Genomic DNA, 22243 nt, shown 5'->3' on the forward strand with positions numbered 1-22243 from the left:
TTAAAAAAAAATAAACACTTAAAAATTATAATTATGTATTATTTCAAATTGAAGAACTTATTCTTCCCCGATCCCTAACTGTAACACATCACCTTGTCTGTCTAGGTCTCAATGTACCTGGACACGATGTCCACCTGTAGTGGACACCGTGTTCACACGTAGTGCACTCCGTGTCTACCTGTAGTCTAAATCTTGTGCACTCCGTGTCTACATGTAGTCTAAACCTCGTGCACTCCGTGTCTACCTGTAGTCTAAACGTAGTGCATCATAAAACTAAAAGGCATGACGGAGATGAAGAATTTTAATTAACGTTGGAGGGGACAAAATATGAGACAACGATACAGACTCTGAATAACGATCCAGCAGGACTACTATCTAGAATGATATCAGCAGACTCTCCCATGAAGCCCTACGAGGTGGATTACTTGTACACATATTTTATAGACAGAGACCCACGACACTTCAGATTTGTACTCAATTACCCTTAGAAATATCAACTTTGTATCCATGGCTCGTCTCCTGCCGGCAGGAACAGCAGTGCTGAAGGAAATATTGGTGGAGGCGAAATATTATCAGCTGGCTGGACTCCAGAAATTATGTGAAAGGAAAATTCAGGAATATAATTATTAATCTTTGTATCAAATCTATATCAGCAAATGGACAAGTGACTACCTGTGATTCGACGAGTGACTGTGTATAATTAATTATTAATATTTTTCTGAAGTGATATTATATTTGTAAGTAATATTTTATGAGTCTTATCAGTATATCTTCAAGTCTCAAGGAGTGAAAGGTTTGGATATCTACAGTATAATTATATATATATTTAAGTTACAAAGTATATTTTAGTATTATAAATACAAAGTGATATAAGTGAATATAAGAGTATTCTATAAGTTATGGATTACGTAAATATATAAACAAATCCTGAACTTTACTAGTACCACTACAGTAATGGATTTCATCACAGGATTCTGTCTATGCATTCAAAGTGGATTACATACATTACCTGGATTATACCGGATACTTACCTGGAGTCCTGGACAACCGTATAAGTGAAGATGTGTACATATTTTTCAAATGGATTATAATATTCTCTTACTTCTGCAAGGATCATCCCCGATGATATGACAGCTTCCTGGAGCCGAGTTAAAAGATTAATATAACAGTGACTGTGATTACAATTTCATACATCAAGGATTTATACGTCCTTGCATACATGTATAACCATGAACTTTGTGAATATTTACGGACATAACTCGGTGTTGGCAAGACAACACGATAGAAGATATCCATGGTTTAACTTATGACACTGACTGACATTTCTTACTAATTGGAATGCGATAACCGTTATTTTAACTTAAGATTAGCTATTGATAGAGTAATATTCATATTGTTATATGCTATCTATATTTGATATTTATTTGAAATTCGAGACGAATTTTATAAAGTGGAGGGGCAGTGTAACGTACCTCATTTTAGGTCTCGATATTACCTATGTAGTTTGAAATAATTGGCGTTAAAAATGGCGATTCATATGATTTGAGTGTTAGAATGAAATAGCTACAGTATATTTATCGTTATGAGTAAGCACGAGCTTGTAAGTTTATGATAGTTAATTGTAAAAGTATCTTATTTTACCATATAATCATACCTTTTAAGTAGTATATATAGACATGTTGTAATGCTTTATTCCTCCGGTAAACACGTCTTGTATGGAGGCCGCCATCACGTTTTTTTTTATATCACCATTAGATTCTATATCTAGACCTGTTATGGCAGATTTCGGAGAATTGGTGAGTGTTGGTCAATCCAATGGATATTTAATCCAGATTTGAAGTAATATAAAAAATAATATAAACATTTCAATTCCAATTTCGGAACCAATTCCAATTTCAGAACCAGTTCCAGATTCGGAACACAGAATGGTTCCAAATCTGGAACTTAAGTAAATACTCCTGATAATAAGGTGGAATGCTGGGAATCTCTGCCAAGTAAAAGTGTGTATGTAAATGCTGTGAGATTTCATTATACTATATATATATATATGTGTGTGATGTAAATATTGGAAAGTTAAAAGAATAATAGAACACAAATTAAAATGTTGAACTTTATTCAAATTCTTTGTTCTTTGTGCTGAGGTACAGTTGGTACAAAACGGATCCAAAGTTTTGTAACAGGTTATAAAGTTAGAAACCGAAACGTTACAATTACATGACCATACAGTTGGTAGTAGACTAAAGGTTACACATTGTGCACACGGTGTGAACTACGAGTGGACACGGAGTGCACGAGGTTTAGACTACAGGTAGACACGGAGTGCACGAGGTTTAGACTACAGGTAGACACGGAGTGCACAAGATTTAGACTACAGGTAGACACGTAGTGCACTACGTGTGAACACGGTGTCCACTACAGGTGGACATCGTGTCCAGGTAATATGTCCACTTCATTCAGACAACAGACAAACTAGATGATGTGTTACAGAGATATGAGAAAATATCTATTTATTCTGCAGTCTATATGGACTTTGACAGAAAGAAATATTTATTGCGATCAGAAACATACATGTAATATTTATTGCAACATAAAACTGCCCTTAATTACTAGAAACCATTCGCACGTAATGTTTATTTGAATTTATACATATAAAGTAAAATGTATCAATACATATCATCATTCAATTTAATTTTATAAATCAGGACGTTTAGTAGAAATTAGAAAAGCAAATTAACTGCGTTGCAAATTAACTGCGTACGGTAAACCAGGTTCTGGTTATGTCTCATCAATGGATAGTTCAAGTCCTCATTTTCCCAGTAAAAACTATTTTTCTTAGCGAGTGATATGTATTTGATGAAATTCTTTTTCGAACGCATTTCAGTGTAAGCAAATCGTCGTCAAAGAGATATTTTGATTGGAAAAAAAATTTGATTAAAAAGAATATATTGATGGGCATAATAAAAGCAAGGACATATAAACATAAACAAATTAAATTCTTCATAAAATGTTTAACTATGTATGTATATATATAGTTTTCTAAACGGCAAGGTGCGCGAAATAGTTTTAATCCTGTCAAATGTATAATAGTATACATTTGCTACATGGAACCTGGCGCGTTGCAAAGCATTGGAAGAATGAGAAATCGTCCATAGATGTTAAAAATCGGGATTAGAAAATACATTTTATTGTGTCAACCGATTTAGTAACCTGTAAGCACTGGCTTAAGAAAGCAAAAAATTTAGTATCGGGCATGTGGCTGCTCGTGAGCATCAACACTGTTCAAAGGACCGATCGCTAAAATGTAGGTCACATGCCTGATAACAAATCAAACAGACAGAATCAAAATAAATCCAACTTCTACCCATTTAAACTGTAGATTCATAGTTGTTGATTAGATTCTGAATTTGTCACAATTATTTTAATTCTAGAAACCTTGATAATTTGACAATATCCTATTCTGACCTTCTTTTACAAACCGCGTGAGTTACGTGATAACAATGTATGATCCATACATGCCTGCTCGAAAGGTAGACCCCTAGGCTAGGACTGCAGTTGCCATGGTCACTTGGACTTCATACTGTTCCATCAACCACACGGGTATGATAATTCTAAATTACATAACATTGGTCAAAGTGGGGCCAGGGGCCTGGGGCCTTCTTTGGGAACCCTTCAATATGTTCAGTCAAGTGTATCACAGACTAACAACACCTGTATACATATAGTACCTTATCCCAACCCCAGGAGGTCCATTTATAGCATGCTGTACGCAGGTGGCAGCCTCTCTATACATTCATACATTGTACTCATCACACAAATACGTACAATTATACAACAATGCTAGTCAATAGGGATATGTGTTTTAACTGGTAGTGCATTTTAATTTATTTGATAATGAAGTTTTATATATTAAAATTAAAAATACTCTAAATACCAAGTGTATAATTAACTAAAACATTTATTTCAAGATTATTGGAAAATCATATTTCATCCAATATCTTTTCATTAATTCAATTTTTTTTTTACTCTGGCTTTTTACATATATCAAAAACCTGATTATCATGACTATGTATATAAAATACCATATTACAATGTTGAATAAGTAACTAATCTAAATAAATTTTGATTATAATATATACTTGTATTATTGGTAAATTCAAGGTTGTGACAGACATGTTTGATTTACGCATTGTACAGCTCCCGTCAGCTCCACTTCACGGCTGCCTGTCATGACAATAATTGAGGTGTATTCAGCATCACTTACTATATGTTTTGCCAGCTAGTTTTTCATCCCAATCTAACCCCCCTCCGGGAAACGGTGTACATGTTTACCCAGGCTCTACAAGAAGCATGAATGGTACTTATGTGTTTCAAACTCATGAACCTGATATGATTTTTAAACGGTAAAGTACATTTGTTTGTCTTAACAAACTTCCATAGAAACAATTCTAAAATCACATATTATATAAAGATATTGCCCCCATTCTCAAAGCCGTGCAAACACAGAAGGCAACGACTCTGCCCTCTGGCCATCTATCGATGGTCACCTTGAGGCACCTGTATAGCTGGATACTGTGGCTTACCTGTATGCTTGACAAGTTATTGGACCATGACGCAATATACGGTCAAGATAACTTGCGGGGTTGGGATCATATATAATCATATTGTGTGTACCGGTAATTAAGAATCAAAACAAGCTGAATTGGGTACTTGTAGGTAGACTAGCCACCTGCAATCCGTGGAGGACGTCATATAGTTTGAAGTGGATTTAATTCTGCATGATCTTTTAAAGACTTTCAGTTTTTAATAAAGAATATGTAATTAAGCTATTTTTAAATACAATACTTTTAGAACTTAAAATAGCCAGAAAAATATTATAAATGTGAATATATTTTAATGAAAGACGATCTACAAGGGTATCGCTAGACAACTGATTGATAGGCACCAAATCTTTTTTATTTAAAAGCTACATTTGTTGTATGTATTACCCGGTATATGATTGTATTACTGATAGCTTATTATAAAAGAAAAAGTGTCTCAAAAGCACATTAGGACTGGTTTTTGCTGCAATTCAAAGTTGTTTTTGACTTGTGAAAATGCTTGTATTTACTATTTCATGTAAATGATATATATATATATATATATATATATAATGCAATTTACCCATAAAACATTTACTTTTGAAAACGTAATATAGACAATTTAAGATATGAAATGGAAACTACTGATATAAAATTAAATAGACATGTACTTAATGAATATAAATTAATCTTTATTACTTTTGCAGTGAAACGGTTTTATTCATACTAAAAAAATATCGTATTATATAGTTATATATACTGTACATTAAATTGTAGATGTTGTAATTAAAAAAAATAAACACTTAAAAATTATAATTATGTATTATTTCAAATTGAAGAACTTATTCTTCCCCGATCCCTAACTGTAACACATCACCTTGTCTGTCTAGGTCTCAATGTACCTGGACACGATGTCCACCTGTAGTGGACACCGTGTTCACACGTAGTGCACTCCGTGTCTACCTGTAGTCTAAATCTTGTGCACTCCGTGTCTACCTGTAGTCTAAACCTCGTGCACTCCGTGTCTACCTGTAGTCTAAACGTAGTGCACTCCGTGTGCACAAGGGTGTAACCTTTAGTCTACTACCAACTGTAGCTGTTAATAGGACGTTAATTAATCAAACAAACAAACCAATCAGTTGAAAGTAGCCTAATTATGTATTATATATACTTTTCAGATTTTTCCCTAACTTCAACATAGTCTGTAGGATGTAAATTCATATATCTTGGTAGGAGATGGAAATACTTTACAATTATTGATATTTCAACGAGGCATTGTAATTATATCGGCCGTTTTCAGCAGAATTTATTTCTTTCACCAAAAATCATAAATTCAATTGTATTTATTACCATTTACAGTATACTACAGTGAAATGCGTTCAAGCGTCCGGAATGGGCTTTCCGATCGTTCAAACCACAAATCACGTAAATAGTTTCAACCAGTCGTAAGCACGTTTATCGGCTCGGTAATAGTGTCAGTCAAACTGTGGGCGGAGTTTATTAGCAGCGACAATCTAACTGGGGGCGGGACTTACCTGGTTACACATTCAAAAAGCATCCTGTGTGCCGGTAAAACCCCCTTATGTCCGTCTCGCTTACTTCTTCGATGGCTTTTACTATAGCAAGTTTTAAGTTTATTCCAGCTAGGTCCTGAAATCTCTCTTGAGTAAAAATGTTTTTTATTTTAGCAAAGCAGTTTTCCACAGGATTGAAATTTGGCGAGTATACTGGGAGAAATGTGTATTGGACTCCCTGCATACTAAAATATTGACGCAACACTCTCTCTGCATGGTTATGATGTATACTACAATTGTCAACTATCACGACGTCTCCTGGTTTAAATAGTGGACATCCCATATTATCTTGGCACGCGCTTGCTTCACCCCAGAAATTCAAATATGTGTTCATATTTGAAGCACCATTTACAAAATTGAAATACAATACACCATTTAATCCAACAAGTAAATTAAGAGTGAGGTTTGTACCCGGACGATATTTCCCTATTTCTACACACGCCTGTCCTTTCTTGGAATGACCATACGCTGGATTTGTTGTTGTTAGTTTGAATCCACTCTCGTCCATGAATTTTATTTGATCAGCTCGTTTAGTTTGACAAAAGTCAATAAAAGCCTGAGTGTACTGCATATTATATTGTGTAAATCGGTCACACGATGGGCGGTTTACACGTTTGTACGTTAAATCCAATTCTCGCGACATTGCCCTGTATATCGTGCTGTTATGAACATTTCCCGACACAGGAGAATATTTACACAAATTCCTTTTAATCTCATTTCCTGTAACTGAAGGTGTATTGCGTTTTAAAAAACTTACAAGTTGAACGTCCGCTCCATTAAGTTTTGGATTCCCAGCTTTATGTCGAGCAGTCTCAGACATGCTTCCTTCAGATATATATTTTTTCCAAAATGTCCGAACGCTTTTTTCGTCAACCCTGAACGTGTTCGCTACTTTCACGTAGATTCCACGAGGAACATTTCCAGACTGACTATTGCCACCAAGTTCAATTATTTCTTGAATAATAAGGCTGCGGAGATCTTGGCTAATTCCTGTTCCATTATGATATTCTCTACCGTATTTGTTTTTTCGTGTTGCCATCATGAATTGTAGACTTAATTAATCCTCACTGATAAAAACGCGCCAAATGTGTACAATTATATAGAGGGCCCCTGATGATAAGGGATGGAGTTTTTAGGCTTATATATAATTAGCAAAATGATATGAAACTATACATTAAATACAATATATGTTTGGAGCTTGTGTGTATTTTGAATGTTTTAAATTGCAATGTAATTATATAATTAATATAACAGTTATGACGCGAAGCTTAAAATATGATTTGACCCTTACCTGGCCCCAAATCATATCAACATTGAACATCTTTAGTATTTCTATTCCGCGAACCAATCAGAAGGCACCCGTTACATGTACCCCGCCAAACTTATATCTACCCGCCAAATCAACCACATCTGCATTGGTCTCATACATGTATCTACCCGCAAAATACTAGCAACATGGAAACACTGCAAATTCAAATCGAGTATGGAGTCGGCAAAGTTAGAAAATTTAACATTCCGGACCAGGTATGTACATTTGAAGAACTGAAATGCGATTTGCAAGGTCGAATCGAAAGTTTGAGAAACAAACTCTTTGGTTTACAATACCTAGATGACGAAGGTGTATGGATCATGGCTGTAAGCGACACGTGTATTACAGAAGCTTTTCGTTGTGCAAGACCTATATCGGGAACAGGAATGCGGAGACTAAAGTTAAAAACTTTCGATGGAAAATCCTCTACACCTGCAGAAGTTTCTCATCCTCGTGATACATGTACTGCCCTGAAGTCGCTTAAACCTCGGTCACTTACGTTTCCCGACAGTGCAAAGTTCAGGAATCGGTGCATGTACAGGTGACTGACGCACCCGTTTCCAAAACTGTCGTTTATAGATCGCCACTGCAAATGATGATGGATGATCTGAATGATGAAGTTCGTGTTAAAATGGTTGAACTTGACAGTGCCAAGGAACAGTTGCATGCATTGGAACGAAAATATTCAAACCACAGTATCAAACAGGACAAAACAAAATCTCAATGTGGCCAGTGTCATATGCGTTTAGGACACACCAAGAGGAATTGCGAGTGGGGAGTGTGTGAGGGGCCGCACATGTGTAATGACATTAATAAACACGATATCGAGAAAAAACAAATTGACGACGCTGCTACTACAGTGAGAACTCTAACGAAAGACATGGAAAAGTTGCGTCAAAATCTTGCATTGAAACAACACAACTATGAAGACACGTGTAATACTTTTTTTTTGCGAAAGTGTTACCGCATCTTGTAAACACAAATATTGATGAATATTATCCAGTGGGTGCATATGGGTTACGTGCTCTGGCAATGAGTGTGATCCACCCGGATATAGCAGTGTTGGAAAAGCATTTCCGTGGGGTAGTTCCAAAAGATTTGGACGGAGCGGCGAAATCGTTTTCTCATATCTTGAAAACTGATCGAAGTGTGAAGATTGCCAAAACTCGTCCAAGTGATCCCATTAAGGATATGTTGGAACAGAGAGGAGTGAACTTTCCATCCTCCGCCGATGTACATGTGGCCACACCAGCAAACTCCACCATACCTACACCCCCAACCCCCGGGAATACTACTGTCTCCATGAATCCGTATTTTGTTAGTCCACAACACTTCTACCCAACACCAATGACGTACATGATTCCCGACCGTCCGACAACCCCTACAGCATCTACTTGCACGCCTATAGTAAATCTACCATTCCCATTACATCTAAATCCTGGGTATCAGGCGCCTTCATCTACAGTGTGTACTAATGAAACTGAGTTACCGGTTCCATTGAAAAAAAGAAGACTTTGAAGATGTATGTATGATAGCTACATGACAATTGTTTCTACAAAGTGATGATGAACGTTGATCAGAACGATATCGAGTGCCTGAAATCAGTTTAATTGTGGTTAATTGATTATTTAACTTTATTTGATGCATTTACCTTACTAGTAAGTGTGGCAAACAATTTCTTAATTTACAGTTTAACCGGGTGTTTTCAACATTGAAATTATAAACGTCAATTCTGCAACAGACTTGTGTTTCACTTATTAATTCAAATTTAAAATACATAGATCATTAAATAGAAATTATTTGCTTTACGTGCAAGTTACAATGTTAACACACGGTAAGTTAGGTAAACAAAATTGTTAAAAAATGCATCACAGGCCAAATAGTTACATATGTAAAGACGATATTTTATTTTAAGTGACAGACCCGAAAATCACTTTGTTATACATAAATTTAGACCTAAACGTACATTCGTCAGTATATGTAAAGTATTCCAGATTATGTTTTATCTTCAATAGTATAATATCTTGTAATTAACAATGTATGGTAGAGGTCGGGATGTCCAAATTGACTAAAAGACAAATCACCATTATACATTATATGTGAATCAATATACCTATCTATATATAATGTTATATTCATGACGCGGTATACTGGTGGTCTGTACTTTATTCAGAGTGTGGGATGTTCGCCTCCAGATTGGCTTCCCTTCCCCACCTCTCAAACGTACACGTGGCTGTCGATGGTTATGTGAATATACATGTGGTATGCTAACAAATCTTAAATACAAAGGTGTGAACAAATCATTCCAGTAGGTCCTTTTGAAGTCAACATTGTTTGCGCAACACCACACGGAGTCTAGTCAATCGCGGCAACTTCCCAGGGTTTTCATTGGCTGTTGTTACAGAATGCTAAAACATTTGGGGGAGGAGTCTAATCCGGACGCTTGAACGCAGTTCACTATAAGTGCTGAACCGGTGCAACAACAGATCCATATCCGAGATAAAGACAAGTATGAGGACCAAGCCAACGGAAGATGTTGACTAGGAACAACATTAGTGTCTAAACATTGAAATTTTGAACAAGTAACACAAAATATCGATTTAATTAACATTGTCCATCCACTGTATGTGGATCGGTATGCGAGTTCATATATGTTACGTTACGTTATGTTTGTGTATGTATTTTATTTAACGATTAACTTGAATATATTTTAGGTCATCCGTTACCATGGAAACATTGCTGAAAATATCATGGTAAATGGTAAATGTTACTTTGCAAAACTCCACCCATCTTTGTGTATATAGTCTAATATAAATGTCAAGCCTGTATACCTGATTCAACAATTGCAGCCCCGCTCTACTTGAATTATACTCCATCTTTCTTTAGCTCAACTTCCTTTTTCCTGGGTTTTTTCATACACATAAGTCTCCACAATCAAACTTACTTCAGCTTTGATATCTCCATTGGCGGGGGATCTAAATGACTATGTCCTTGTTATTTTTCGGGTCGATCCGAAATCCAAGATGGCCGCCACAGCCGCCATCTTGAAAACACATTTTGAACTTCTTCTCGAGTTCTACCGGTGCGATTTGGCTGAAACTTGCATGAAATGATTCTGACATGGTCCCGACAAAGTGTTGTTACTTTTGGGGTTGATCCGAAATCCAAGATGGCCGCCACATCCGCCATCTTGAAAACACATTTTGAACTTATTCTTCTCAAGTTCTACCAGTGCGATTTGGCTGAAACTTGCATGAAATGATCCTGACATGGTCTTGACAAAGGTTTTTTTTTATTTCGGGTCGATTCGAAATCCAAGATGGCCGCCTCAGCCCCATCTTGAAATCACATTTTGAACTTCTCAATTTCTTCCGGTGCGATTTGGCTGAAATTTGCATACAATGATTCTGACATGGTCCAGAAAAAGTTTTGTTATTTTTCGGGTCGATTCGAAATCCAAGATGGCCGCCTCAGCCGCCATCTTGAAAACACATTTTGAACTTCTCAATTTTCTACCAGTGCGATTTGGCTGAAAATGAAATTTGACATGGTCCAGACAAAGTTTTGTTATTTTTCCAAGATGGCCATCAGCCGCCATCTTGAAAACACATTTTGAACTTCTCAATTTCTACCAGTGCGATTTGGCTGAAATTAGCATGAAATGATTCCGACATGGTCCAGACAAAGTTTTGTTATTTTTCGGGTCGATTCCAAATTCAAGATGGCCAGCTCAGCCGCCATCTTGAAAACACATTTTGAACTTCTCAATTTCTACCAGTGCGATTTGGCTGAAATTTGCATGAAATGATTCCGACATGGTCCACACAAAGTTTTGTTATTTTTCGGGTCGATTCCAAATTCAAGATGGCCAGCTCAGCCGCCATCTTGAATACACATTTTGAATTTCTCAAGTTCTACCGGTGCAATTTGGCTGAAACTTGCATTAAATGATTCTGACATGTTCCAGACAAATTGTTGTTATTTTTCGGGTCGATCTGAAATCCAAGATGGCCGCCGCCACCTTGAAAACACATTTTGAACTTCTTCTCAAGTTCTACTGGGGGGATTTAGCTGAAACTGGCGTGAAATGATCCTGACATGGTCCCGAAAAAAGTATTGTTACATCTCTGGTTGATCCCAAAGATAGAAGATCAAAGAAATCGAAAATGATCCTGACATGATCCTGACAAAGTGACACCATATATAATTAATTTTACTATTGTCAAGGTAGGCAGATGACCGTTAAGGCCCTTTTGGACTCTTGTTTATGTTATGGAGATATAACACAAAAATCTGAGTGTACTCTAAAGAAACCGCGAAACTCAGATTTTTGTGTTATATCTCCATAACATTTTGTTTGTTTGTTTGATTAATTAACGTCCTATTAACAGCCATGGTCATGTAAGGACGACCTTCCATGTATGTGGTGTGTTGCGTGTATGTTGTGCGAGGTGCTTGTTTTGCGAGACTGCGGTATATTCATGTTGTGTCTTCTTGTATAGCGGAACTGTTGCCCATTTTATAGTACTATATCACTGAAGCATGTCGCCGAAGACACCAAGCAACACACCCCTTCCGGTCACATTATACTGACAACGGGCGAACCAGTCGTCCCACTCCCTGTATGCTGAGCGCTAAGCAGGAGCAGAAACTACCACTTTTATAGACTTTGGTGTGCCTCGGCCAGGGGACGGAACCCAGAGCCTTCCTCACAACGCTCATCTCAACGCCAAGGGAGGCGAAGTTATTCTGTCCCATCAACTTTGCAAATATTGATGGATTTTGATAAGTACAGAACCCATTTAAGATTTCATTGATGTAAAGCAATATACCAAATTTTGTTGAAATCGGACAATAAATACTAAAGTTGTCCAGCGGAAACAATGTAATTATCTGTTTTGACGATTTTAAAGTCCCGTAACTCTTGTAAATATTGACGGATTTTGAAATCGGACAATAAATATTAAAGTTATCGCACGAAAACCGTTTCTCAGACGCCAACACCGACGCCAACATAGTGATATCTAAATGTCGCACTTGCGTTGCAGGCAACACAATACTAAATTTGAATTGTACACAATCTGACTTTGTAGCTTTTGTGTCCTATTTAGGTAGCTTTCGGGTATGTTTTGGGAAGCTTGTATGTACTTTGTATGTTTCGGATAGCTTTTAGGTATATTTCATTGGGCATTTTCTAGGTAGCTTTCAAGTAGCATTTAGGTAGATTTTGGGTAGCATATAGGTACTTCTCTGTGTATATAATAGGTAGCTTTCGGGTATGCTCTAGGTATTTTTAGGTAACATACATAATTTGTATGTTTTAGGTAGTTCTCTGGGTATATCATAGGTAGCTTTCGGGTACTTTTTAGGCACATCATGCCACAAGGCACATATTAGGTATACCTAAATTGTGCCTAAAACATACCTATATTGACCTTCGGGCCAGATGAGCTTAAAAGTATTGAGTTATAAATTTTACAACTAGAAATTGTCATAGACAATTTGGCGGGCTTTTCACTATATTTAGTTTACAATACCGTCATTGCCAGGTAAGTTAAGAACTAGGTAATGCATGGGTTTTGAAGTTGTAACCAATAAATGACCTTGACTTTCAGCCCCGAATAAAAATGTTTTAGTGAAGATCTACATGAAGTTTGATCAGCCGAAGAGAACTCTCATCTTAATCCAATTCATATTTCCAAATTCGTTTGAGCAAATGATAACATGATCGAATGCGCCTTAACGTCATCTGACTTGCGGTGTTGTTAAGTATATATACCCCGGTATGTATATTTAAACTCTGGACCCCTGTAACCTTGAACGTATGAAGACTCTTGTCATTTTGGTTATTGTTGAGTCATTTCTACTTGCTTACCAACATATGAACAAGGGTAATCACTTATAAAGAAATATACTGTTACATAGGTTTTTAGGGGGAGTTATCTTTCTTTGCGCAGATTAAGTTTGATCAGCCGAAGAGAACTCTCATCTTAATTCAACTAATATTTCCAAATTCGTTCGAGCAAATGATAACGAGATCGAATGCGCCTTAACGTCATCTGACTTGCGGTGTTGTTAAGTATATATATCCCGGTATGTATATTTAAACTCTGGACCCCTGTGACCTTGAACGTATGAAGACTTGTCATTTTGGTTATTGTTGAGTCATTTAAAGATTTGAACATATATGACTCATGTGACCTTGAATATGGGTCAAGGTCATTCCTAGTATCTGACTTTATAGTCCATCCCCTGGACATCTTATATATGAAATATGAAGATCCTAGACCTTACAGAACTTCAGGAGAAAAGTTTTCAAGTTTATTGTTAAAAACAGGACCTTTAACATTTGACCCTTACCGAAAACCGGAAGTTGCCATTTTTTGTAATAACATGTAGAGAGAAAAAGTTTACGCTTAAGATTATCTGCAAAAAAATATTATTGGATGAAATCTGTGAAAAGAACTGTTAGTGAGTTATAAGCATTTTTAAATTTTAAGATATGACGTCATAGCGGCCATTTTGGTTTTTTGCTGAAGATGAAAATCATATTAAACGTTAGAGAACATTAGAGGGGTCTTTTCTATAGCAATTGCAGACTATATTATTCATTCAGTTCGACAATATATAATGTTAAACATTTTGGCGGGAAATTAGCAAAGATCAAAGGATTGTTCAAAATGGCATACAGCATTAACCGGGAGTGCTACCGAAAAATAAAAGACACCAAATTCATCGGAATGACATTCTGCATCAATATGTAAAAAGAAATTTCGCAACATCAAAAAAATAAAAATTCGTGAACTTTGACCTCATAGCGAACTTTTTAGTTTGACCTTTGACCTAATTGCTGTAATTGTATAAAAGTTAGTCTTTTATACGATCTACATAAAACATCAAATATATTTGCTGTATCTTAAACGGTTATTGAGTTATGGCTGTTTTAAACTTTTTAGGTATGACGTCATGGCGGCCATCTTGATTTTTGATACTTAAAAATGTTGCGGTCACCCCTTCAACTCATGCCAAACAATATGACAATGATGCCATTGGCATACCTCTTACCATTTTGAAGATCTTTTGGACCCAAAAAAAAGTGTAGAATAATAATAATAATAATAATAATAAAAAACAGAACAAAAACAATAGGTCTTTTCACCACATGGTGAAAAGCCCTAATTAAACGCACGATTTGAATGTTTAATTGACATTGCGTAGTGAGTATTTATAATTTAGTTAAAAACATACTAAAAGACCTCTTTCACGAACAAAGGAAATTTGCCCTCGAACCAATTTTATTAAAACTAAATGTTATATGTAGCAACATTTATGCAAACCCTTGAAATACGTTTAAAAAATCCAAACGGTCCCAGGGGCCTGTGCTATGACCAAATTAAAATTGCCCTGTTGAGATGTAAGACAAGGTTCACTTTTTGATCCAAAACGGTATAAAGATCATGTCTTTAGTCATTGAACTGTATAATTTTCTCACCAGTAAATTTGTCGTTTAAAGCGCCTAGTGCAAGGTCTATGTTCAGTAACATTACAAAATGATATGGATATGGTTATTTGAGACCATATAATCACGAATCTAACGGTAATTTACATTAATGTCTAATTCAGTAATTATTTGTAAAGCTTGATATGATCTCAAGTTAATTTATTAAGTGATGATTTGTAAAAACAATAAGTTTTACAAAATCAAAACTACAAAACGTTTGGGTATTGTAAGACCATTATAAACTGGTTGCTTCACTTACATGCCCTGTTCTAATAATTCATTTGTAATTATAGATCGCATTTAAATTGAAGAGTGAATATAATGGAATTATATAATGGTGTGGTTTAAGAATTATTTGTTTGATTAATTAAAGTCCTATTAACAGCTATGTTATGTAAGGACGGCCTCCCATGTATGTTGTGCGTTGCGTGTATGTTGTGAGAGGTGCGTGTTTTGCGAAACTGCAGTATATTCATGTAGTGTCTTCTTGTATAGTGGAACTGTTCAAATCGCCCTGCGTCCGCCGTCCGTCCATAAACAATGCTTGTTATCACTATTTCTTAAAAACTGCTGCAGGGATTTTGTTCAAACTTCACATGGAGGGTCCCCTTGGTCCATATTTGTGCCATACAGATTTTGAGGCTGATCGAAAAAACAAGATGGCCGCCAGGCAGCCATCTTTGATTTTGGCAGTTGAAGTTTGTTATCGATATTGTTCAAACTTCACATGAAGGTTACCCTTGGTCCCTAGTTGTGCCATACAGATTTTGAGGCTGATCGGAAAAACAAGATGGCCACCAGGCAGCCATCTTTGATTTTGGCAGTTGATGTTTGTTATCGATATTTCTTGAGAACTACAGAAGGGATTTTGTTCAAACTTCACATGAAGGTTACCCTTGGTCCCAAGTTGTGCAATACAGATTTGAAGGCTGATCGGAAAAACAAGATGGCCGCCAGGCAGCCATCTTTGATTTTGGCAGTTGAAGTTTGTTATCGATATTTCTTGAGAACTACTAAATGGATTTTGTTCAAACTTCACATGGAGGTTACCCTTGGTCCCTAGTTGTGCTATACAGATTTTTAAGCTGATCGGAAAAACAAGATGGCCGCAAGGCAGCCATCTTTGATTTTGGCAGTTGAAGTTTTTTATCAATATTTCTTGAGAACTATTGAAAGGATTTTGTTCAAACTTCACATGGAGGGTACCCTTGGTTACTATTTGTGCCATACAGATTTTGAGGCTGATCGGAAAAACAAGATAAACAAGATGGCCGCCAGGCAGCCATCTTTGATTTTGGAAGTTGAAGTTTTTATCGATATTTCTTGAGAACTACTGAAGGAATTTTGTTCAAACTTCACATGGAGGTTACCCTTGGTCCCTATTTGTGCCATACATATTTTGAGGCTGATAGGAAAACAAGATGGCCGCCAGGCGGCTATCTTAGATTTTGATAGTTAAGGTTTGATATCCCTATTTCTCAAAAAGTGCTGAAGGGATCTTTCTCAAATTTAATATGTAGGTTCCCCTAGGGCCCTTGTTGTGCATATTGCATTTTTGGACCAATCGGTGAACAAGATGGCCGCCATCTTGGATTTTTATATTCAAAGTTTGTTATCGCTATTTTTCAGAAAGTATTGAATGGATCTTTCTCAAATTTCACATGTAGGTTCCCCTAGGGCCCTAGTGGTGCATATTGTGATTTGGGACCGTTTGATTAACAAGATGGCCGCCAAGGAGTCATCTTGGATTTTGATAGTTGAAGTTTGTTACCGCTATTTCTCAAAAAGTACTGAAGCGATCTGTCTCAAATTTTATATGTAGTATGTTTGAAAAAGTTTAAAAAGAAGAGAAAAGATCCATCTTTCCTTTGTCAGATATAGATCATTCTTTGGTGGGCGCCAAGATCCCTCTGTGATCTCTTGTAGTGCTATATCACTGACGCATGCCTCCGAAGACACCAAGCAACAATTACCAAGTTATAGAGGTCATCTGTTACAAACCTAGTTCAATTATTTGCAGGGCTAGACTAATATTAAATACAGCACGTTACACTACTGATAAATTGACCTTCATGTTGATTAATGCTAAGAATTGTGTGAATCATTTTCACATGTATATAGAATTATTGCATCATTTTCACATGTATATATGATTATTGCTAAAGATTTTAAGTTTAATTTGGGTAGGTAACGTATTTATATATAATTTTAGACACATTAATGCCAAATACTTCTTTAATCTGGAAAAATAACTAACTTAAAGTATTTGCTTTTAATGATAATAATAAATGTTATCTCTTAGGTAGATCGTCAAAACTTGATCCTATCTGTATTGTCTATAATCACATGTGAATTTCTTGTCAGTATTATTTGATAATCAGAATATTGGATAGCTTTACAAATAGTATTGGACACAAAAGAAAATATTTTGATCCAAGTCCATGGTGCATATTCCAGTGATAAAGTGTTGCGATACAACGTCTTATTAATCAGTCTATTCTATATGAACTAACTTTGGCCTTATATAATTATAGAAATTATATAATTGTTATTAGTTATTCTGAAAGTTATTCTTATGAACATAAACACTGAGTCTATATGTATAAATGCCAATTGGAGTTACAGTATTAATCATACAGAGATATTTGGAGAAAAAGTCAGAAAGAAAATAAATGTCCGATCAAACTGGAAATCATTAAAATGCAGTGTAACACATCTTTTGTGCTGTTACCCCAGCTCCGGGTTATGTATAAATTATTTTATTTGGCTCTCCCTGACATGAATAATTCATTTTGTTGTAACGTTCGCTCGACCCAATTACTCCTGTGGGCGAGTTGTCCGTTATTATAATTTATAAGGTCCAATTCCAGCCTAGCACTCGTGACCAAAAGTAAAACCAGCAATAAATAAGATAAAGTTCAATATCTTGTGTACAATTGTCAAAATATTCAACTGTATAGTTACATAAATGAGATGAGCTCAAAACTCAATGTACAAAGAATGATTATCTATCTTAACGTATATGGAGCACCGTACTTGTTCCCTAATGTGAAGCAACTATCTACGTTCCAAGATATGGAGAACTTTTTTCAAGATACGGAAATTATAAAACGTTACATAAGTTGGATTTTTATTACACTGGACCAAATTTAGTTTGTATAATGAAAAATACTCCTAAATGACTGAAGCAAAAACTGCTTTACATCAACGGTGACACTTGGAACATTCAAAAATTTTCGCAATGGGGAAATTCTCCAGTGTGTAAGATTCCGTAAAACAAATAGAAAAATGTATTTCTCAACTATTTTGAAAAATTGGTTGTCTCCCCTCAGTCCATTTGTGACAATACGTTAGTCTTCCTGTCGATTTGGTTCTTGGGAGGCTCCCAACTGGAAAAACAAATATAAAGACAGTTTGTTTGATTAATTTAACGTCCTATTAACAGCCAGTATCATGTAAGGACGGCCTCCCGTGTATGCAGTGTGTAGCGTGTGTAAAGTGCGAGGTGCCTGTTTTGGGAGACTTCGGTATATTCATGTTGTGTTTGTTTGTTTGTTTGTTTGATTAATTAACGTCCTATTAACAGCTATGGTCATGTAAGGACGGCCTCCCATGTATGCGGTGTGTTGCGTGTATGTTGTGCGAGGTGCGTGTTTCGGGAGACTGCGGTATATTCATGTTGTGTCTTCTTGTATAGTGGAACTTTTGCCCTTTTTAAAGTGCTATATCACTGGACCATGCCGCCGAAGACACCAAGCAACACACCCCACCCGGTCACATTATACTGACAACGGGCGAACCAGTCGTCCCACTCCCTTTTTGCTGAGCGCTAAGCAGGAGCAGAAACTACCACTTTTATAGACTTTGGTGTGTCTCGGCCAGGGGACAGAACCCAGAGCCTTCCTCACAGGGGCGAACGCTCAACTCAAGGCCAAAAGTGAGGCGGTGCCAAGGGAGGCATTAGGAAGGATAAAGTCAGTTAGGAAGAATAGAAAAGATAAGATCCTAAATTTAGTCGCCTTTTACGATCATGCAATAGGGGCAGCAGGTACAATTCTAACGCCCTACCTGCAGGGCCATCTTATAGTGCTATATCACTGAAGCATGCCGTCGAAGACACCAAGCAACACACTCCTCCCGGTCACATTATACTGGCAACGGGCGAACGCGTCGTCCCAAGACAGATTACATTAATGAACTATCTGACAAAATAGAGGTCTTTGCAACAGACTGAAATTATTGCATGACCACATGAAAAAAAGAACATGACAGAAACATACAATTTAACCAGTTTGAACTTGGAAGCTCTGTATGGTTATACAACCCCCATCATCAAGGATTGGGATCAAAATTACTTTGTCATTGGGAAGGTCCTTACCAAGTGATACATAAATTAAATGATATCTTATATCGGATAAGGAAGAATCACAGGAGCAAAAAAAAAGTTGTTGATCACAATTTACTAAGGGTCTATAACGGATCAGAGAGCAGTAGTCAATAGGAGCTTTGTATAAAACACTCTTCATACTAAGTAATACTCAGTATTATAACTTTAAACCCTAGGATTTAAATTCCATTGTCACTAGAAGAGATCAACTTGGATCTAGTAGGAATCAGTGATGCTATTTATCGGGTTAAGAAATCCCGAAGGAGCAATAAGCTTGTTCGCCATATTCATATTTTAAAATATTGAGATACCAATATCTCTGAAGCAACTGAGGAAACTCCATTAGAGGAAATTAAGATTAGTAAATCAACTTTCATGATGTGCAATTTAATATGAAATATAAGTAAAAATAAATTTTGTATCTTTTGCAGGAAATTACAAGGTTAGAATACCAAATATGCAAAACCGACTACGCAAGAACTATATTTTGTGGAGCGCCATTTAACTGCAGCCCATTCAGGTTTTATTTTTCGCTGTTCGATGTGCAGAGGGTTGGCTAACCAAGTAGATGCGCCGCACGCCAAGTGTGCATGTGGAACAATGGAAACGGTGAAGAGGAACACCATGACCTTCACCTGTGCTGAGCAGGAAGAATTCACAAATTTCTAGGGAAGGAGAAGGGAGTTTGTAAAGAAAATCTTCCAGGAGCCAAAAACACCGCGGGAACGGCATGAGGCTTGGAGGGAGGCAAATTTGCGAACCAGACCAGTACTTGTACAGCGACCTCCAAAACCCCCAGTTTTAGGCGCGCACACAAAAACTTACATCACTGGTGAGGGCGTTCGTCCCTAGTTTGAGTTCTGCTAGCAGAACCCAGGAACAGGCTCCTACCAGGAAAAGGAAAAAAAAAACCAGCCCCACAAACCAAAGATGAGCTTGGGTCCGAAATGGCCTCATATATTCTTCCTCCTCGAAGGACAGCTCTGAGGAGTCAGAGCGGGAATACTCCGAAAATGTGGCGGAAGATCTCAACCTTTCAGATGACTGTTCATTTAACAGATGAGGAGGAAGTATAGCGGGAGCTATCACTACATGAGCCATACCTGGAGAGAGAAAATGAAGATCTGAAGCCGCAGGAATCCGAAGCTGCAGGAACCAGAGGGACAAACAGCAGTGGTTTCCCAATTTATTGAGCCAATCCAACCTGACACGGACGATGGCTATAGTGCCAATTCCACTCTAGTTTCTTATAAACCATCGGATAAGAAACTTTTGCAGAATGCCATAAACCAATCCCAAAGGCTTATCCTTAATCTTGGTGGGGAGAGATTTGTAACTTGTGTGGCAACTCTTATGGCCATAGGATGAGATGGCCAGCAAGTTTACATACTTCTTTGATCATGATGGGAAACAAATCCGGACGATTCTTAATTAACTGCGGAATAAATATATCGCACCTTCGCATAGGACCCGGCCAAATGGATTCCAGGAACTACAGGAACTTTTAATAGAGGCAAAATATTTTGAATTAGATGGGCTAGTAAAGATTGTAGAGGAAAAACTGGGGAATTATTAGGTATAGAAATAAATGAGATAGGGGATGGATATAATACCTGTAGTTGGTGTGTAACCCTTGTGATACACATAACCCTGAAATACAAATATATGTATGTATATTGTAATACGCGAAGAGGGTAAGCTTCCTATTAGTCCAGTAAAAATACGAAAAATAGGGACCAAACCTCTAAATAATTCATTAATTGCAACAGAATTTATTTTTTGCTTTTTGGGTTGGAGGATCTAGTTATTTACCATGAAAAAAGTCGCCAAAAATCATATGTTCGGAAAATCGTTTTTTCAATACCCGAAACATAAGAAAATATAAAGAAATCACCTTTGACCACTTTTAAAGTACAATATCTGCTATTTTTGTAATACTTCAAAATATTGAAAAGTTGAAATGATTCAATAATTTGTGTCAATTCAAGATGTTTGTTTCATTAATTAACGTCCTATTAACAGCTATGGTCATATAAGGACGGCCTCCCATGTATTCGGCGCGTTGCGTGTATGTTGTGCGAGGTGCGTCGCCTCACCCAGTCACATTATACTGGCAACGGGCGAACCAGTCGTCCCACTCCCTGTGTGCTGGGCGCCAAGCAGGAGCAGAAACTACCATTTTTATATACTTTGGTGTGTCTCGGCCAGGGGACAGAATCCAGAGCCTTCCTTACAGGGGCGAACGTACAACTCAAGGCCAAAAGTGAGGCGGCGTCAAGGGAGGCATTTGGAAAGATAAAGTCAGTTAGGAAGAAGAGAAAAGATAATATCCTAAATTTAATCGCCTTTTACGATCATGCAATAGGGGCAGCAGGTACAATTCTAATGCCCTACCGGCAGGGCTAGTCAATTCAAGAAATAAAGAAGAATGAGAACGGCTCAAATGCTTGGCAAAGCAAACTGGAATTTTAAGCATAAGGTTTGGTAACATAATACACTAACTACCAAAATGAAAAACAAAAATTATAATACGAAGGTTCAACTTCAAAAATTATTCGAATTCGTAAGTACTTTTTACAGATTTAAACCAACTTTGCAATGCTCTTTCTGTATCAGCACTCAGGTGACCGTCAATGCCTTTTGTTTATATTTTAACTGAGGATTTAACCAATTATAGAAGTTTAGTCAAATTTGCACTACCTCGCGTCTTTTATATTTGGGGATATCTTGATATAGTTGTCTATTTTAGGTGAGAATAGCCTACATAGAGCCGGCTCTACAGGTAGGGGGTTACAATTGTATTTGCTGCCCCTTTTGCATGATCATAAAAGGCGACTAAATTTAGGATCTTTATCTTATTCAAGAAGTATAAAATTGAACATGGTCCTACAACTT

General features: G+C 36.8%; 1 protein-coding gene and 1 long non-coding RNA gene across 2 annotated transcripts in view; both read right to left on the reverse strand.

Annotated features, from left to right (window-relative positions):
- Window positions 1–654: 654 nt before the first annotated feature.
- Window positions 655–22243, reverse strand: part of LOC138335615 (uncharacterized) — a 28276-nt gene continuing 6687 nt past the window's right edge. Inside the window, exon 3 of the long non-coding RNA XR_011210309.1 lies at window positions 655–1138. This is a non-coding gene — a long non-coding RNA (uncharacterized lncRNA). The remainder of the gene's footprint in view (window positions 1139–22243) is intronic.
- On the reverse strand, window positions 5666–7647 carry LOC138334264 (uncharacterized). The gene has a single exon (XM_069282900.1). The coding sequence runs from the start codon at window positions 7191–7193 to the stop codon at window positions 6117–6119; it is 1077 nt and encodes a 358-aa protein (XP_069139001.1). The 5' UTR covers window positions 7194–7647; the 3' UTR covers window positions 5666–6116.

Source organism: Argopecten irradians, chromosome 11 (genome assembly GCF_041381155.1).
Source record: "Argopecten irradians isolate NY chromosome 11, Ai_NY, whole genome shotgun sequence".
In the NCBI taxonomy this organism is placed as follows: Eukaryota; Metazoa; Mollusca; class Bivalvia; order Pectinida; family Pectinidae; genus Argopecten; species Argopecten irradians.

Bases quoted from the DNA above. Each gene is read 5' to 3' on its own strand.
- LOC138334264 (XM_069282900.1), bottom strand. From the start codon at position 7,193: ATGATGGCAACACGAAAAAACAAATACGGTAGAGAATATCATAATGGA.